This window comes from Fragaria vesca, linkage group LG1 (assembly GCF_000184155.1).
Source record: "Fragaria vesca subsp. vesca linkage group LG1, FraVesHawaii_1.0, whole genome shotgun sequence".
In the NCBI taxonomy this organism is placed as follows: domain Eukaryota; kingdom Viridiplantae; phylum Streptophyta; class Magnoliopsida; order Rosales; family Rosaceae; genus Fragaria; species Fragaria vesca.
In genome coordinates, this window is record NC_020491.1 from 8,034,838 (window position 1) to 8,053,427 (window position 18,590).

At 39.3% G+C, this 18,590-nt stretch overlaps 5 protein-coding genes across 5 annotated transcripts; 2 read left to right on the forward strand and 3 right to left on the reverse strand.

Moving 5' to 3' along the window:
- Positions 1-85: 85 nt before the first annotated feature.
- Positions 86-5,180, forward strand: LOC101312678. Its single transcript, XM_004289010.1, has 3 exons — positions 86-629; positions 762-1,204; positions 4,020-5,180. Exons 1-3 carry the CDS (start codon positions 86-88, stop codon positions 5,178-5,180), a joined length of 2,148 nt encoding a protein of 715 aa, XP_004289058.1.
- A 1,773-nt stretch (positions 5,181-6,953) lies between these two features.
- LOC101312972 (putative F-box protein At1g65770-like) lies at positions 6,954-9,467 on the forward strand. Its single transcript, XM_004289011.1, has 2 exons — positions 6,954-8,142; positions 9,346-9,467. Exon 1 carries the CDS (start codon positions 6,954-6,956, stop codon positions 8,118-8,120), a length of 1,167 nt encoding a protein of 388 aa, XP_004289059.1. The 3' UTR covers positions 8,121-8,142; positions 9,346-9,467.
- Positions 9,468-9,901: 434 nt separating this feature from the next.
- On the reverse strand, positions 9,902-15,067 carry LOC101307429 (F-box protein SKIP23-like). The gene is made up of 3 exons (XM_004287704.1): positions 14,973-15,067; positions 14,776-14,831; positions 9,902-11,343 (listed from the first exon to the last, which is right to left on the reverse strand). The coding sequence occupies exon 3, from the start codon at positions 11,307-11,309 to the stop codon at positions 10,104-10,106; it is 1,206 nt and encodes a 401-aa protein (XP_004287752.1). The 5' UTR covers positions 11,310-11,343; positions 14,776-14,831; positions 14,973-15,067; the 3' UTR covers positions 9,902-10,103.
- On the reverse strand, positions 12,422-14,728 carry LOC101313258. The gene is made up of 2 exons (XM_004289012.1): positions 14,525-14,728; positions 12,422-14,464 (listed from the first exon to the last, which is right to left on the reverse strand). Exons 1-2 carry the CDS (start codon positions 14,726-14,728, stop codon positions 12,422-12,424), a joined length of 2,247 nt encoding a protein of 748 aa, XP_004289060.1.
- Positions 15,068-15,380: 313 nt separating the features above from the next.
- On the reverse strand, positions 15,381-17,317 carry LOC101307723 (F-box protein SKIP23-like). The gene is made up of 2 exons (XM_004287705.1): positions 16,108-17,317; positions 15,381-15,936 (listed from the first exon to the last, which is right to left on the reverse strand). The coding sequence occupies exon 1, from the start codon at positions 17,276-17,278 to the stop codon at positions 16,109-16,111; it is 1,170 nt and encodes a 389-aa protein (XP_004287753.1). The 5' UTR covers positions 17,279-17,317; the 3' UTR covers positions 15,381-15,936; position 16,108.
- Between the last annotated feature and the right edge of the window lie 1,273 nt (positions 17,318-18,590).

Consider the following 18,590-nt stretch of genomic DNA (forward strand, 5'->3'; position numbering starts at 1 on the left):
AGCTGGTTTTCTCCATGAATCAGTTGCCATGACAATTTGACAACCATAATCGCTTCTTTCACTGCTGCTCACTCTCCAAGTCTACATGGCCACTGTGAAATGGTCCGATCTTCCAGAAGAGATTTGGCCGTTCATTGGAAAATTCGTCCACAGCCGCATTGACATTCTCCGGTTTCGCAGCGCCTGCTCCTTCTGGCGTGCTTCTCGCCCTCTTTGGTACCAACTTCCCTTTCCTCTTCTTCTCCCCCTCAGCTCCTCTGCCTTCGCCTCCGAAAGATTATGGAGAGCTGAACTTTTCAAAAGCACACTGTATCACATGGAGTCGCTCACTGATGATGATGGCGATGCTTCAGTATCACAGCCTTGTTCATGGTTGATGAAGGTTGAGGAGGACCCCACTACCGGTAAAACACGTTTACTAGATCCGGTGACTAGCTTGCCACTCAGGTATGACTTCAATCTATTGGACTTTCGAGTAGTGGAGTTGCGAAAGTCTTATGTTGTTAAAGCTAGCAGCACAGATATTACTGCTACCGTGCAGAAGGTGGTAGTCATGAGTGGTAGTCATGAGCATTTGGACAATGATAATGTGCATGCGGTTTTTATGGTTTTCAAGAAAGGGAGTCTGGGTTTTGTGAGGGTTGGAGATGAGAAGTTGACTAATGTGGATGAACAGAACTCGGATTATCATGATATCATCATCTAGAAGGGTCAGTGCTATGTTGTTGATAACTGGGGGATAATTTCATGGGTGAATTCAGCTCTGGAGGTGATTCAGTTTGCACCTCCGATATGTGGGTCTGATGGGCAGAAGCATTTGGTGGAGTCTTGTGGCGATCTTTATGTGGTTGTTAAGTACTTTGCAGAGGTGGCTCCCCAGGGCAATAGGACATTTATGTACCCACACCAGGAGGATGAAGATGCTGAAGCAATTGATTTCAAAGTTTATAAGCTGGATCAGGAATGGGGTAAATGGGTGGATGTGAAAGACTTGGGAGATCGAGTGTTTGTTTTAAGCAATGATGGGTCTTTCTCTGTCTCCACCAGAGAGTTTGCTGGTGTGAAAGGAAACTGCATCTTCTTCATTGATCAAGTGGTGTCACAATTGGGATTCTCTGGAATAACAAAAAGGTGTTACAGTTGTGTGTTCAGTTTAGAGGATGGTAAAATTAGGAACCTAGCATCTTCGCAGTGTTCTCAGATGGTCCGGCCACCTTCAACTTTGCTCAGCTCCAATTGATGTGTGTCTGCATGCTCTGAATGTAAGTATTACATCCGGCAATGTTACTTCAGTAGATTCTTTTGAGTTATATGCTCTTGAATTTCTGTATGTTGATATACATTAGCCATTGAATTCGACAAAGTTAATAGCCTATATAATAGGTAATCAGCAATGGGAAGGGCCGAATTAAGAACAAATGTAAAGGTTGTGTGACTGAGTGTGCAGTAAACGACTTGATCTTAATGATCAATCTTCTGTGATAGAGAACCTTCTTAGTTGCTTTGGTTGATTACAGTACAACTGATACTTCTCTTATTCGATGAGAAAGCTTAGTTCTTCGGAATAGCATTCATTTCTTAGGCATGAGTGCACACTAAGTAGCAGGATCTTAACCCACAAGCTTAATTTTCCCAAACTTCTGAATAGATTACTATTCTTGAACTCAAGGTTGGTTTTAGCATCCAGATACAAGTAACACAGTTATTACCTGTGCTTGTTTTGGAAAAGAATGTACATCATATCTAGTAATTATGATCCACCGTCATGGTTTTAGTGCATATAATCAAGTATTTCACACTCAATTATGATAGAAACACTCTTGATGCCTGATAGTAGACACTAACAAACAACATGGTAATGGTAAAGCACTCCACCTGAGATACTCTGTGACATTGATTTCTAAAGATATCTATTTTGGTAGTAATCCATCTCAATATGATTCTCTCATGATTCGCAGGGGAAGTTGGTTACTGCTCAAGACCATTTGATTTGCCTTCCTCAGAGATGATGGAAGATCTAATTCTCATGAAGAGTGATTTGTAACGGTTCTTTCACTTCTTTAAACCAGTGTGAAGTACTACAGTAATTTGATTGAACTCCTATCATTTTTACTGATTAGATGTAAGATATATTCTCTGGGATACAAATTTGCGCTTTAGCACACCATCCTCAATTTCTTTTTCTTCAGCAGTATTGATAATGGTGGTTTGGATCCATTTTAAACCTTTATTACAGTGGTAAATAGGTTGGACTTGGAACTGTGACTAGAGTCACTAGACTCGCTGAAACTGAAGAATTTTGTTACACGGCTGAAGGTGTTAAGTTTATAGACAGAACTGACTGGAGCTCCAACATTGTCTTCCAGGAACCAAGATGTGGATTAAAAACTAGTACTCTGCATTTGGGTTTCTCCTTAGAAATAAATCATGGCAAAAAGCTCCATATTACGGTTAGTGCTAAGAGAAGCGAAATTAAAAGCTTAGAAAGTATGAAGTAGGTCTTTCTCCCAAGTGTTGAGGTTCAAGATAGCATGTTGAAAGTTTGCCGAATCTAGCTCAGAAGTCAGTCTTGTGGAAAACAGTTCGATGCTTTTGGAGTTTTCATTTGTCTTTGTGAAATGTGCTATCACCAGCTCATGAAGTAGTGATTTATTAATCAGTTAATGTAATCATCTATGGATAAACTAATGCATCATTTTCCGCTCATTCTTATGTTCTCCAATCTCCACTAATAATATGATCGATCATTTTCCATCGAGTCGTCATTGACTTACTATGCAAGTAATGGAGAGCCTAAACTGGACCGATCTTCCAAAGGAGCTCTGGTCGACCATTGTTGATATATTGGCTATTACTATTCAACTCCAAGAACTCCTAATGACACTAGGAAAGGAAGCAATCATGACAGCAGCTTGATCAGAGGTATTTTGCCTGCTGTATAGATATTTGGTAAGTTAAGGTAATGATCTTCAATCTTCTCATATATGGTAAGTTAATCTCTTTTTAACTTATTTATTTGCTTACTGATTTTCTGGTAAAAAATCCTATGTCTAGCATTTTCCATATCAGTGCCTTTTACAGTGAACATTCGCAGGATGTGGGATTACTTTACCATATCTGATTTGGTGCTATTACAAATCAGGAATATTAGAATTATTATCTGCATTAATCTTGTGCTGTTAAAATCATATCTATTCAGATAATTATATGGACTTAATCATTGCTCTCAGCAGCCAAGAAATCAATCTGTTGTTATATGATTTCTATGTTATAGCATGAAACTGGTTATTGAGTTTTTGGAAAGTGCAAGATAACAGTGAACTGACTGCATCCCTCCTTAATGAAAAAATGATCTTCTCATTGAATTGCATTGGTTGAGGGGGAGTGTCAAACTCTATAAATTGTTGCTGCTGTGGTCTGTGTAAATTAAGCTTTTTGATGATTGATCAGTTTTCTTGTTTGTGGGGTTAATTTTGTGTATGATCAATTTGCAAACTGCTTGAGTGTGTTTTCCCAAAGACTAAGACTTTCTCTCTGACTTGCATACAGGTTGCATTTGAGATTGGGAGAACTAAGATCTTGTAGTGAGAAGAAAAGGCTGACTGCATTGCAGGACTTAGTCGACTAGTTGTGTCAAAGAACCAAGGATCACTGATTGTGGAAGAATCAGCTGATAGTAAACTAAGAGTGTTTAAGTCTTAGGTTAATGCCCTGAAATCTAGTTGTGTGTAAGAACTAGAGGATGCTGAGTGTGTTGTAAATCTTAGTGTGTTTGTTCAGTTTCTCTTTGTAGAGTTACATGAATCACTTGTGTGAGAAGTGAGAGCTAAAACAGATACAAGAATTTGTAATTGTGTGAGAATTACTTCTTGTAAAGTTTCTGAAGGTTAATAGAATAATCTTGCTTGGTGCTTTTTCCCTCGTTGAGGTTTTGCACCAAGTTGCTAATTGTTCTTATCTGTGCTTCATCTGGTTTTTAATCCATTTTAATACTATCAACCATCACTGATTCCTTCCAGAGCCGTGTCGACCTTATCCGATTCCGCAGCGTCTGCTCCTCATGGCATTCCTCTCTCCCTCCTCCCGAGCGACTTAACCCTCCTCCTTTCCCCCTCAAGTTCTCCGGTGACGACTCTGGCTATCCCGGAAACTATGCTTCATTGTTCCAATCAACAACCTACCTCATGGAGTCACTCATGGCTGAGGAGGACAGTGGCTCTTCATCGCCATCAAACAAGCCATGGTTGGTGAAGTTTGAGGAGGACCCAAGTTCTGGTACAATGCGTTTACTTGATCCGGTGACTAGGTCTCCCCTCAGATATTCTCCTAACGCTACTTTGAAGCAACTAAATTTAATGGAATATCGGATTGTAGAGCTACACAAGTCGTATGGACTAAAATTTGGCGAGAACAATGTCACTATTAATTCTTTGCACAAATTGGTACTCCTCCCTCGTAACCATTTAAGCTTTGGCAATGTGTATGCGGTTTTTATGATCTATAACGAAGGCAAACTGGGTTTCATGAGATTTGGAGATGAGGAGCTTACCTATGTGGATGTGGAAAACTCTTACTATGATGATATTATTGTGTACAAGGGTGAATGCTATGTAGTTGATAAGTGGGGAACAGTTTCTTGTATCAATTCAGCTCTGGAGGTGATTCAGGTTTCGCCTCCATTGTCGTGTGGCTTTGGTGGGAAGAAGCATTTGGTGGAGTCTTATGGTGAGCTTTATGTGGTTGATCAGTACTATGAGAGGGTGAGTGTTCGTCACGGCAGGGAGGATGATAACATTTTCGGGGAGTATCACAATTCGCGCTACGATTCTGATGCAATCGATTTTAAAGTCTATAAGCTGGATCAAGAATGGAGTAAATGGGACAATGTGAAAAACTTGGGAGATCATGTGTTTGTTCTGAGCAAAGATGGGTCTTTCTGCGTCTCCACCAAAGAGTTTGATGGAGTGAAGGGAAATTGCATCTTCTTCATTGAACGAGTGTCACCTACTGTAAGAGCAATGTATCACAGTCGTGTGTTCGATTTAGAGGACGGATCTATGAGGGATCTAGCGTCTTTGCCGATTTCTCGGATGGTCGAGCCACCTTCAACTTGGCTCAGCAATGATCTGAGTCCTTCTGCATCTGAAAGTGAATGTGAAATATTATTGCCGGTTCAATAAACTTGTACTCATTACCTGTACTTGATTAAATTGTTCTTATTAACAATCTTGTGATGAACAAGCTGAGCTTCTTTGACCCTATTTCAGATCATGATTTATCTTGGTCGATGGATATGCTCCTACCATAACATATCAATCTTCGTTGTAGAAAATTGTTTCTTAAAAATGATAAATAACGTCATACTAACTCATTTATACGATAGATAGACACGTTTGAGTCTTGACGTGTCGATTTACAAGATTAGTTTTAGATTATAATTGAGAGGCTCAAGAAATAGAGTTTGTATCCACAAAAACAATTTGTCATTAATTACTCTTTTACTATAGGTAATCCAACATGGACATGATTCGTTCGACCGCTAATTCGCTAAAACATCAGTGATTTACAAGTGCCAGCCAGGTAGCAAAACAATGACACCCGACATCTTCGTGGCTTGCAAAATGTTTTGAAAACCAACATGTTATATCAATTACAATACATAACAAGTAAAACATTCCACAAATTACTGAATTCAGCATTATTCGATTTTGAATATGAGGATTTCACGCTGTGGTGGTTACCTTAAACACACTTCACTCGTAGCCAAGGATTAAAATATCGACGATCATAGAAATATCGACCGTCAAAAATATGTAAATTTTAAAAGAAATTTCGGGAAAGTATCGATATCAATACAAATTCGATTCCGAAATTTCTAAAAATTCCGCGATATTTCTAATATTTCCTACGGGATTATCACGGGAAGTAGCTAAAATATCGTCATATAAAAAAACGATAATATGTCGATTTTTAACACCGACACAAGTGTAAAGAGACCAGCTTCACTCTTTGCAGCTCTCCTCAAATGCGTTCTTCTATGCATCTGGTACAAGTGAACCGAACAGTCATTATTTAATCTCAACCGTTGATATGATCAGCTGTTGACGCTAACATCGAAAATAACACCGTCAAAGAGAGGAAAAAAAAAAGAAAACAGCAGAGCCCTCCGCCTTAGTTCGCACCGTCACTTTCGCGCGTCTGCCTTCGATTCTTTGCATCTGATTCACCCACAAATCGTCGATTACGCTGCATGTCGTTTTACCCAAAGAGATCTGAATCAACGAACCGAACTCGTCATCCTCCTATCCCCGTCGTGTTCAATTTCTGGAAACGTAGGGATGAAATGAATCAATTGGTAGGTTGAAGTTATTACGATTACATGAACTGGAATTCTGAATCTGATCTCATCAGACTTTGGGGGTTCAGGTCTGCCGGTCCAATATCACTATATTATATTCATCTTTAAATTATGCATTAGTTGTACTATTCTTTATTCAATCTCTTCAAATATTGATTATGTTTCTGAATCGAGTTCAAGAACCTATGAATTGAGCCAGATCTTGTTGATGTTGAATATCCTTCTGTCTTCCCTATAGTCCTTTCAGATTTCCAAATTCCAGAAAACAACTAACAAGCTGTTCACTTGGAGATGCGATCGGGAGTTGGATTCAGTGGGCAATTGAAATTGGGTTTGAAGGAAACTGGGGTGGTGAAGGGGGGATTGAAAGGGATTGAGATGAAGGGAGAGGGAAGGGAGAGATGATGAAGTCAGGCGGGGTTCTCTCTCACATCGTCCTCTTGCCTTTTCTTTTCCAGTGTTCTGGGTTTATGACATTGTCCTGCGGTTTGATTTTTTTTTTTGCCTCTAACCACCGTTTGCTTAATCTGTTTAGTTCAAGTGCACTGAATCCGCTCCGATGTGAACTCCCTTCTTCTTCTTCTCAAAAACCAACATGCAGAGCTCCAAGGTACCATGGTGCACTCTCCCCAAGGAGCTCTGGCAGATGATCGGAAAATACCTCGAAACCCGCATCGACGTTCTCAGCTTCCGCTGCGTCTGCTCTCTCTGGCGCTCCGCCCTCCCTCCTCTCCACCCACCCCACTCTCCTCCTCTCCCCCTCCCCTTTCCCGACCCAAACAACGACGAGCCTTCCGCCGCCGTCTCCCAGACCACCGTCTACCGCCTCCAGTCCCTCATCGCCGGCGACGACTCGCTCCCCTGCCTGGTCAAGTTCGAGCAGTCCCCTCCCGGCGAAATACGCCTGCTGAACCCCATCACCAATTGGGAGCTTCGGTTATCGAGGATGATGATCGGCGGTATCGAGGATGCGGTTGTTCCATTTTTCAAACAGTTCAACTTGTTGGATTTTAAGATTGTCGAAATGGCGAAGTTGTATTCTTTGAAATATGCTTGTACTGAGATTGATGTGCCTTATGTGAACAAAGTGGTGGTTTTGCCTAGTGATCATTTTAGTTTGGAGGAGGGTTTTGTTGTGTTTATGATTTATGGAGGTGGGTGTTTAGGGTGTATGAGGTATGGGGATGAGAGTTGGATTCGTGTCGACGAAAACAACTCGAATTATGATGATCTCATTGTGTATAAGGGTCAGTGTTATGTTGTTGATGATAGGGGGACGATATCGTGGATAAGTCAGGCAATGCAGGTGGTTCAGTACTCGCCGCCGTTGTGTGGGTTTGGAGGGCATAAGCATTTGGTTGAGTGTGGTGGTGATCTTCATGTGGTGGATAGGTATTTTGGTAGTGAGGGGTCAATGCCTCAGAGGAGGTTTAATTATATACATCTTGATGGGGAGGTGGCGGATTTTAAGGTTTATAGGCTGGATGATGAGTGGGGGACTTGGGTTAATGTGACAAACTTGGGGGATCAAGTGATTGTTTTGAGCTATGATGGGTCGTTTGCGGTCTCAACCAAGGAGTTTCCTGGAGTGAAAGAGAATTGCATTATGTTTACTGAGCAAGACTTTGGTCCTGTACCTGCTGAAATTGGAATGGGATCAAAAAGTCGTCACTGTCGTGTGTTCGACTTGGCTGATGGTAGTATGAGCAACATTGGCGATTCTCAGTTGTTCAGGGTACCCTCGAATTGGCTTACTCATTGATGCCTTGCTGTATCCTCTGAATGTAAGTTGAATTCTCTATTGTTACTGCATTATAATTCTTACCGGTATTTTAAGTTCTTATCTTTTTATTGCCCTGAACAGCCATTAGATCATTTAGATGTGTCAAAGTGCATAGTTAATAAACAATCGGAAGGAACAACATTTTTCGATTTTTGGTTCTTGAACATTCTGTAGATTGTAAGACTTCAATTAACAAGTTAATTGAGTAAGAGTAACCAAGCTTTACTGTATATCAAGCTTAATTGGTCAACATTATAGTTACTCTGAACTTAAGGTTGGGGGGTTTGCATCAAAATTTATGTTCAGCTGTGCACAAAGATGTTCCCCTTATGTTTTTTTTGGCATTCATAAGACGAGTCTTAAGCTTAAAGCACGAGTTGTACTCCATAAGTCTATCCGCGAAAAGGCTTGTTACTTAGGTTGTTAGCATAAGAATTAGTCTTACAATCAATGTAATGAATGAAGACTACGTTCATGTCCCACACCCGTGAAAATAAGTTGAGCAGCCGGTATCAGATACAACAGCACAAACCCTCGCCGTACAGGCCTCAGACCAATAGAACAGTGGAGGCATAAAAACATAGGTCAGATCCTGCGGAAGATGCTTTTGAAGAGAACACTAATAGGAAGACCCCTTCCTACACCAGTGGAGGTGTAAACAAAACTTTCAGACCGGGGAGCTAAGTCTAAATTTTCAAGTTCAAGTGTACGAAGATTGGAATAGAAACACTATCAGCTTAGAGCGATAACTAACCTTCATCATAAAATAATTTATGAGGGCTCTAGAAGTATACATAGGGTCAATCTGAAGGGCCTGTATATCTCTTCTTGCATGATAATATGGTTCATTTTACAGGACAAGCAACCACAAGAAAAATTAAAGGCCTCAAGAAACTTAGGAGGTAGAATGACATAGTTTTTTTTAAATTTTTTTATTTAAGGAAGGATTCTTGAAAGTTGAAACCATTTAGAAAAGATTCTACGTAATTATATTTTACCGTCATCTGGTGTATGAAAGCTTTCAAGTTTTTGTTCAGTTTTTCAAAATTGGATGTCTCTGGTTGAAATATGATGGGAAATGCTATGCTAATCAGCCCCCGCCCCTTGCCCCTCTTGAATGCTCTGTAATATAGTGAATTTCAATCTTCACATTTCACTAAAAACACAATTCTTGTGGTAATAATTATTGTTCTGTGATTTACAGGGAAGTTTGGTTACTGCTCAAGATGTTTAGTTGCATTTCTCGGAGAGGATAGAGGGTCCAACTCATGAAGAGTCTTTTGTAAAGCTCTACTGTAAAGTAGAAGTGTAATATATAGTAGCCTTCTTAGTTGTCTAGATGCAGTTCATGTAAAATATTTTCTCTTTATCGAAGTTCTATCTTTTTATGTGATGCTCTGTTCAAATCGATTTCTCAAAATCCATGAGAAAAGGTTGTGCTCATTACCAGTTTCACACTTTCACCCCCATATTCTGTTTCTGATTGCTCTCCTTTGGATCATTTATCAAACGCTGAAGCTGGTATGTTAATCAGAACTATCTTTTGTTTAATTTCTGATTTCTTTTGATAAGTCCAGAGAAACGCAAAGAAGCTGGTGAATTTACAGTAGCAACTCTTTTGGTGTATCTAGCATAAAATAAGAAGTAAAATGCGTATGATGAACCTCTTTCAACAAACAGTTGGTCGGCAAATTGTGACTCAACCATGGTCTGATTTGAAGAACAAGTACAGCATACAAGAGAATCTTCGTTAACTATTAGAGAATACAGTAGTATGTTCATAATCCTCAGAGGTCAAGAATATCAAGTATAACCTACGAAATAGTTACAAAGATTCGTAAATAGCAGTTCATAAAATAAAACGTAAGAAAAATTTATATATAGGTAATAGGTCTATAATCAGTAACATTTCAGAGTTCGATTTGTCAAAAACTCTAAGCCATCCAGCTAGCTTCACATTGATCATGCCAAGGCAAATTCTGGGGGTAGGCAAAAGATATTTGCACCATCACCACCATCATCAAGAAAACGCAACCGAGGTAAACCACTGGCATTGCTACCACTACCAATGTCGAACACTCCAATGTTGCTGAATCTTTGTGGCATATGATGATACTTACAATTTACTGGGCAAGGATCATAGAAATAAATACAGTTCCCTTTGCAACCAGGAAAGTCTCGAGCAAGCACAGAGAAGCGGCTGTCTTCACCCACAAACAATATCCGGTCATCCAAAGTCGTCATCTCGACCCATTGTTTCTCATCTGCATTCAACTTGAAAATCTCGAATGCAACACCAACTTCTGAGAGATGCCTACATTCTGTCGTACTGGCCAGATATATAACTAAAAGTAGTTCTCCAAATGACTCCACCAAATATCTCTTGCCGATGCCAATAGGAATATTTCTCCGAATCACAGGAGCACTTATCGGGGTCGCAATCATCTTAGCTGTCAAAGAAGAATCAACCACTATAGTTCTCCCATCAAGGGAGACAACATAGAACTTCCCCTCATGGCAAATAACATCTCCATAGTTGACTGAGGAGGTTAGACTTTTAATTTCCTTGCACTTTGGAATTTCACCATCAACACCTAATTTGCAGTGGTACAATTTTCCACCACCAATCATCATAAGTGCAGGAAAATCAGAATTCAAGGACACTGCCAACTGATAAGCGCAGGGAGAGTGATAAGTTTTCGACAACTCAGATACCCGAAAATCATTTAAGTTCAGTTCCTTTGGTAATAATGGGTTAGGAACCGGGCCTTTCGGGAATGGGGATCCAGAAAGAGGATGTAACATGATAAGAGGTTTCTGCCATGTCTTTTCACTTTCTGTGACCTTAACCAACCAACCCCTTGAATTTGAAGCAGGAGATTGAGGTGCCACATGATAGACTACCCTCATCCTCAGAGGCAAGATTGTCTTCTTAATACGACGTTCTCTTCTCCGGATAGTATAACTGAAATGTACTTTGATAGGTGGAGAATTCCCATTCAGAGGAGAAATAGAGAACCGCCATGATTTACAAACAGCACGGGATCTAGAAACATCAACTTTGGCATCAAGCCGCTTTACAATGCTCTGTAACAACTCAGCTGGGAGATCGCTCCAACATTCAACTCTCTCATTTTCACATGTATCGGATCTTGGTCTTTCAGCCATGATCTGAAATCAACTTTTCACAATTGAGGACAACCTGAGAAAAGACATGCAGCACATAAGAGTGTTTAGAGAATTGGAATTCAAAAGAAGTCATGAATAGCAAGTCTTATGCATTGAACAGGACTCTCCATATCATCCACATGGATAGAAACAATACTTTCCCAAGTGACAACCAAATTGCTTGCCTCATAAGCATTTTTGGGTTTCATAGTGATTTGAGTTTTATCTCACCTCAACTATGGTGAATGTTTACATATGTTAGAAATTGGCCTTTTCAAAGCACCCGTGAAGATTGCTGAATTCTAAGAGTACTGTTATCAATGGTGGTGTACTGGTGTTGCATGAAGGATCGGCCTATTGGTCAAATGAAGTTTGCAAGGAGCTAAAAAAAAGTAGCCTAAGATGACTACATATTTATGTTGAACAGAATCTTTAATTGAAGAAAACAATCCCTGGCATCCACAACTGTAAATTATGGAATAAAACCAATAATCAATCTATGATATATGTCAAAATGGACTTATTCGAAGAGATTTAGACCATATGTTTATACTCAAGTGGGCCTAGACAATGTTGAAAATTAGAAGAGGTGAAGATGTCATTAGTCTGTAAAATATAGCTTCTGCCTTCACCAAAAAGGCAAAAACCGATATATTCTATAGCAACTGTGCTATAATTAACTGAACGAAAACAATATATGATAGAAAACACAGGCAGCTAATAAATAATTTAGAAACAGAAAACACTGATATTTCACAAACCAACAGGAACTAAGAAATATCTTCAGATAAAATTGTAAGCTCCAGTAATGATACAACTAAAACAGAGAAAGGCCTCAGCAAAAGTCTTGTGGATTCTTGAACAGAACAGAGAAAACAATCAACACCAACTACTGCAGCAGAAACAAGACTTGTTCAATCTAGCTTTGAACTTGAACACATTCATTTGTTCTTTGTGCCAATTCAGCTGTAAAATCTTATAGGACTGCTTCAGCACTAATCAACTGCAAGCTGCTCCTTAGATACTTCAAATCATCATCAATTGACATGCATCTGAAATCTTCCAAACCTCTAGAAATTCCAAAGTCAAAAGCTTTGAGCAAATACCAATCACTAATCTGAGCAACATGTATCACTGAGAATTGTTCTTCTTGCATTTTTAGTTGCACAATCATCGATTAAACTGTCATAGTCAAGTTTTTCTAGGAACCCCTTCTCAGTAGAAATCAAAGCTAGTCCATCTAAAACTTCTTGTGACATTGGCGATTGCAAGTAAGAATTCAGTATCTCCAATTTTGAAAAACCACCAGTGGATGTGAACAGGACAGGTATGGTCAGCATAATTCTATAGGCAATGTATGCATTCGGAAGACAGTCCAGCCGATTTATGAAATTTAATATCTCAATGGCTGTCATATTTTCTTCTGGCAACTTCTTCCGTAACCATTGCAGTTCTTCAAATAAGCTGTTCCCATCTACGTCACAAAACTTCTCATGATTGAGAAACATTTCAAGCTGACAACAAGAAGTTTTCAAATGTTTTTCCTCAAATGAATTCAACTTCTCAGAACAAAACAGAAACCCAAAGATGTCCTCATATGCTTGATACTGTGCAAGAGTTCTCTTCAATAAACCAGTCACTTGATCCACAGTGTATAGGAAATACTGAACTCTGAAGGATTCTTCAAGTGATTCAGGAGATGATTGATCGACATTCTTGCCAAAACATTTTCTTCTACGACGTTCACGTGCTTCATCAAACACACAATCAATTTCCATTTCGGTGGCAATATCTTTAGCAACTTTCAATGCCTCTGTAAACCCAACTTCCCGGTACCTTTCAAAAAACTGGATCAGCCTTTTCATTTCAGCTATAGCACTATCAATACACATGTCTTTAGATTGCAAGTATTTGCTAACCACGTCAACAGCAGATAATATATCAAACCAAATGATCATGCCTAATAAGAACCCATATTCAAGATCATATTCTGCTAAAGAATTAGCTTGGGAGACTACTCCGAGGTCAATCTCAGTATCAGCTACTTCAAGCAAAGCTTCTCTTACATCTGAAGCATGGAATCTTATCGCTTTAACACATTCGATGTGACTCTCCCATCGTTTGGTTGACGATGGTTCAAGAGCGAAACCTTTTACATTATCCTCCAAAATTTGCCAACACTTTGTACAATGAGCAAACACTGAATATATGCATTGTATGGATCCAAAAAACCAAAACAGTCTGCTAGAAGGGTCTACCATATCACAAAGAGTTACATTGAGACTACAACAACCCCATGGTGTGTACAATGCTCTTGGATTTATACCTGAAAGCTTTTCTTGTATACCTTCGGCTCTCCCTTTCACCAGAGATCCAATACCATATCCCTGTCCTCTTATATCATCAATATCAAGATCAAGAGCTTTTAACACATTCTGCAACTGTTCAAAAGGTCCATGTTCGGATGTATTGCTTAAGTTTAAAAACTCTAAAAAGTACTCGTCAACTTTTATTGGACTCGTAGAAACATCCACATCTCGCAGTATCAAAAACGTTTGTTTTTCACCACCTGCATCAAAAGCACAGTCCACAATCACAGAAAAATACTTGGCTTCTTTGATTTTCCTGACGATTGCACTTTTGATTTCAGAAGCTAGAGCAGTCATCAATTCCTGGATGTTACGACCAAGATAATGATGACGAATCTCATTGATTTTGATACGTCTGATATGTGCTTGCATCACATAATCCCACTCCGCAATCATTTCAATGAAGCTTGTAAGGTTTCCACAATCCTCCTCATCCATTCCACAATCCTCCTCATCCATGCTCTCAGTCGTTTCAAAAAATGTCATGTTATTCTTGGCAAGAAACTTCACAACTGCAATTATTCTCAGCAACACACTACTCCAATGCTCTTTCTCTAGCTTAAAAACAGCATTGTCGATTCTTTCATCACTTTCATCTTTCTTTAATCTCAGACGTAAACCTTTCCAGGTTGTCATGTTAAACATGTGTGCCATACTTCTCTCATGTTCTCTAATCAAAACACCAACATTCCCCCAATCTCCACATCCTTCCTTCGCAAACTCAGACTTCTGCAGACTCTCTCCAATCAAAGCACTAATCCTTTCCCAATTTCCCTCATTCACAAACTGATTGTCTCAGCGAGATTCTTTAAACAACTTGCAACAAAAGCAGTATGCTTTGTCAACCTCCTTTGAGTACACTGGCCAATCTCTATCCACTTTCTCTCCATTTGCTATAATCCGAGTGTAAAACTCGGAACGGAATCCCACAGAGGACTTATGCTGAGGACTTTCCTCCATTAACAAATCTCTCACAGGACCATTTTCAACTAATAAATCTCTCGACTCGGCATTGAGATTATCCCAATTTCTAGGATCATAAATGTTCATGTTGAGCAAGATTAAAGTATCAGATGAAAAGATACTAGAACAAGAACCTGGAAGGAATGACAAAGCCTGGCTTGCTTGAGAAACTCACTCCGAAATTCCGAACCTGATTAATCAACAAACAAGATCATTTAGATTTTGCAAAAGCATAAAGACAAAAGTTATTTGATGAAAACGAAATTAAATTCGGAATATTTCATGCTCAATGTCATTGAAAACCTAATCATGTTATTGATTTGTGACTCACCAGCAAGAGAAACGGCGAGAGCGAAAGAGATTGATCAGGAGAGAGCTAGGGTTTAAGGGGAAGCAATCGAGGAGTCAAATATTGAAGGTGCGCTCAGGGATTATGCGAAACAAATTATGATATATAGTAGTATTGGACCGCCACAGTCTTCAAGTCTATTATGATTTCGGTTAATTTTTATTTTTAGTTTTTTTTATCACATATTACGACTGTTAAACTCATAATCTCTCGTTTACTAAAGAGAACCTATGCTTCAGCATGGAACGGATGTCACAAGTTACTACTGGTATTTCGTGAGTATTCATACCTACGGACTTATGAAAAGAATACCAAATGATATTGCACCAAACTCTTTTCTTCTTTCAAAGTAGAATTTTGAATACATTTATGTAAAACATGTGAGAGTACTGTATATAACATTTTGTATAAAATGGTTCTTGGCATCTGAGTGTCTTTTGCTGATGCGATCAGTGTGGGTACCGTCAGTGACCATCTAATAGCATTTTCGTTTTATCACCACATGGAAGAAAACACAGAGACTGAAAGATAGAATCTCTTGTAGCACTTGATTCTCTTAACATTTATAGCAACACCTTGTAGATGGTGCAGATGCTTCTTGGCCTTCTTCTCTAGAGAATTAAGTATGAACAGTACTTTCGATGCTTGAATCTCCTGTCCTCCTACACACTGCAGATTGAAGGTTTTGAATATGCTCCTTTTATTGTCACAAAGGGATAGAAACCCAAATGACGCATTGAGTGTCTTCCACTATTATCTAGAAGAGTGAAACAGTTCCTCAGTGCAACAGTTCAACCAGACCTCTTTTAAAAGCTGCAAGCTAATTGCTATGAAGTATGTGAAATTGTGAATACATAATCGAAGATGAACCTGAGGAATAACCTCGACTAATAAGTACACATATGACCAGTGACATGCTCGGTCTGCAAGTCTGCATTTGCGGCCTCTGCAATGTAAATGATAGAGTTGTTGAAATTAGAAATCAGTGCATCTTTAATCATCTTATCAACAACATTCATCAAAGTTAAACACGGATAGAGAACAAAACGTATGGAGACACCAATTATAAGTATAAAGAACTTCATAGAATTCTATGACATCAACAAAACATACTCACATCAATCCAGAGAAGACGATGTGCAGCCAAACTCAATTGGAGGTGGCCAAAATATCTGGGAAGATTCCAGCTTCTGAATGCTACGGTTCTCCAAGTCGAACACAAAGCTCTCCGGTCTAGTTACTTCTCTAAGAGCAAGATTAACATCATTTTCATCAGTAAAGTAAATGCAATTCCCTTTGTACCCAGCTAACTCTTGCGCCGAAACAGCGAAAGAGCAGTCATTAGCCAAGAAGAACACTTGATCATCCAAGCTGTTCACTTCAACCCATCTGCTCAACTCCCCATCACCCCATTCCAGCTTGTAAACCTTAAAATCAACTACCTTGAGTTCACCACTCCGAAATCTTCGGTATCTCCCACGACGACGACCAAAGATCCTAAGATCTAACTCAAGACCATTCCCTTCTTGCTTACTTTGTTCTTCATCAAAATACCTATCCACCACATAAAGCTCTCCCCAACTCTCCACCAAATGCTTCCTCCCACCTAATCCAACCACCTTGGACGAAATCTTCACCATCTCATGTGAAGACATAGTAATCCTAAACACACAACCCAAGCTATCCACCACATATGACTGACCCTTATAAAAACCAACATCATCAATAACAGAACCTTCATGACTAAACCATCTGAGCTTCTGATCTCCACTTCTAGCAAAACCCAAGTTTCCTTTGTCGGATATAACCAGAATCGCACACTCACCGATCTCAGAAGGCATCACAACCACTTTCTTCAACCCACAAGCCGAACCAGAACCACGTATGTACCTCAGAAAGTACGACTTCCCCAACTCGACCATATCAAACTCCAACAAATTGAAACACCCCGACCTGATGCGCCGGGAGGTGATGGGATTCCTTAGAAGCATTCTGTCGCACTCTTCGACCTTGACCAGCCAACCACCGGAGGAAGGCGGTGATGACGTGGCGGGGGGTCGGAGGAGGTAGACGGTGTTTTGGGAGAGGAAGGAGGTGGGTCCATCGGAGGAGGAAGGGAGAGGGAACTGTGGTGGAGGAGTAGTTGAAGGGTGGAAGGGAGGTAAATATGAACGCCATGGATTGCAGACGCTGCGGAAGCGGAGAAACTCGATGCGGAGTTTGAGTTTTTCTCCGATGAGTGGCCAGAGTACGACGGGAAGATTGGACCAGTCGACGGTGATGTCCATATTGAGGATTGAGCTTTTGTCCGATCAGTGTCGTTCTCGTTTCTGCTGAGTGCATGTTGACTGATAAAGATGCCCATTATTGGTAGAAAGCTTACCATTTTGAAATTTCTTAATAAAACGAGTGGTCCTCGCGATGCCCATTGGTCGTGGTAATCCTATTTTTAAATTTTATTTTATTTTATTCTTGAGATTTGAACTTTTATTTTAATGATTATATATGGAGGTCTTTAAATGAAGACTAGTGAAAATAGATAATATTATTTGATTTTAGTAAATATGATACGTTTCGAAACATGGGTAGGTAAACTAGAAAACATAAAGAAATACTTTCAAGTTCAAGAAAAAGAAAACGTAAAGAAGGTAAAATATTCAATCCTTATAGACTATGACACGACACGACACAAACTAATTAATAAAAACATACGATAATGTTAACTATCACATGTGGCTGAGTTAATAAAAATTATTGTAGAACCATGTACCTATTATTGTAGAAACTCGTACCTGACTAATCTTCAAATCTATTTATTAACATTACGACACTCATTTCTCGTACATATGATCAATGTTAACTATCACGGCTGAGTTGGTAAAAATTATTGTAGAACCTTGTACCTATTATTGTAGAAACTCGTACCTGACTAATCTTCAAATCTGTTTATCAACATTACGACACTCATTTCTCGTACATTATTGGACCCAATATCTAGAGTATGGACCTCCATTGGTCGAGCCGATGTTTCCTAACCCGGATTTAAATTTGCGAAATATTTTGTTACCAGAATTGGCTAAAACTTATGGCGTGTTTACTAACCTGAAATAGAATTACTATATTAATCTCCTCAATGGAGTGTTAGCTAGATGTACCGTGTACGTACGTCCTTGAATCCCAACTACCCTGTCCTCACTGGCGGAGGTATATAGCTCAAAATCATGGTTTTATCTACATTTGGTGTTTGGATTTAGCTAGTTTAGAAGCTTTAGTTATGCTGACACCCCTAGTCTCGTACCCACATTTATTTGGTCTTTTGACTTTATTTCTTTATCACCAAACCCTTACACTTACAGTTTCAGATTTGTTAGACTTCGGAACACAATGGAGGATGATTTTCTTATAGATTTTTTGATTATGTACATTGAAAAGGAAATCGTTGAAAAGTTCGACATAGACTCGATTATTGATGACTTTCGCGATATGCATGAGCGATAACCCTATTTAAAAACTTCATTATATTATAGACTATGTTTTTTTTTTTTTTCAATAACCTCTTTTTATATCAGCCTCCCTCATTTGTATTTTTTCGCTTCACCT

Coding starts and splice junctions, on each gene's coding strand:
- LOC101312678 (XM_004289010.1), top strand. CDS start 86: ATGGCCACTGTGAAATGGTCCGATCTTCCAGAAGAGATTTGGCCGTTC. Junction 630..761: donor TTTCAAGAAAGGGAGTCTGG/GTTTTGTGAGGG, acceptor GGGTGAATTCAG/CTCTGGAGGTGATTCAGTTT. Junction 1,205..4,019: donor CTTCGCAGTGTTCTCAGATG/GTCCGGCCACCT, acceptor GATTCCTTCCAG/AGCCGTGTCGACCTTATCCG.
- LOC101312972 (XM_004289011.1), top strand. CDS start 6,954: ATGCAGAGCTCCAAGGTACCATGGTGCACTCTCCCCAAGGAGCTCTGG.
- LOC101307429 (XM_004287704.1), bottom strand. CDS start 11,309: ATGGCTGAAAGACCAAGATCCGATACATGTGAAAATGAGAGAGTTGAA.
- LOC101313258 (XM_004289012.1), bottom strand. CDS start 14,728: ATGAACATTTATGATCCTAGAAATTGGGATAATCTCAATGCCGAGTCG. Junction 14,465..14,524: donor GGCCAGTGTACTCAAAGGAG/GTTGACAAAGCA, acceptor TGAGACAATCAG/TTTGTGAATGAGGGAAATTG.
- LOC101307723 (XM_004287705.1), bottom strand. CDS start 17,278: ATGGACATCACCGTCGACTGGTCCAATCTTCCCGTCGTACTCTGGCCA.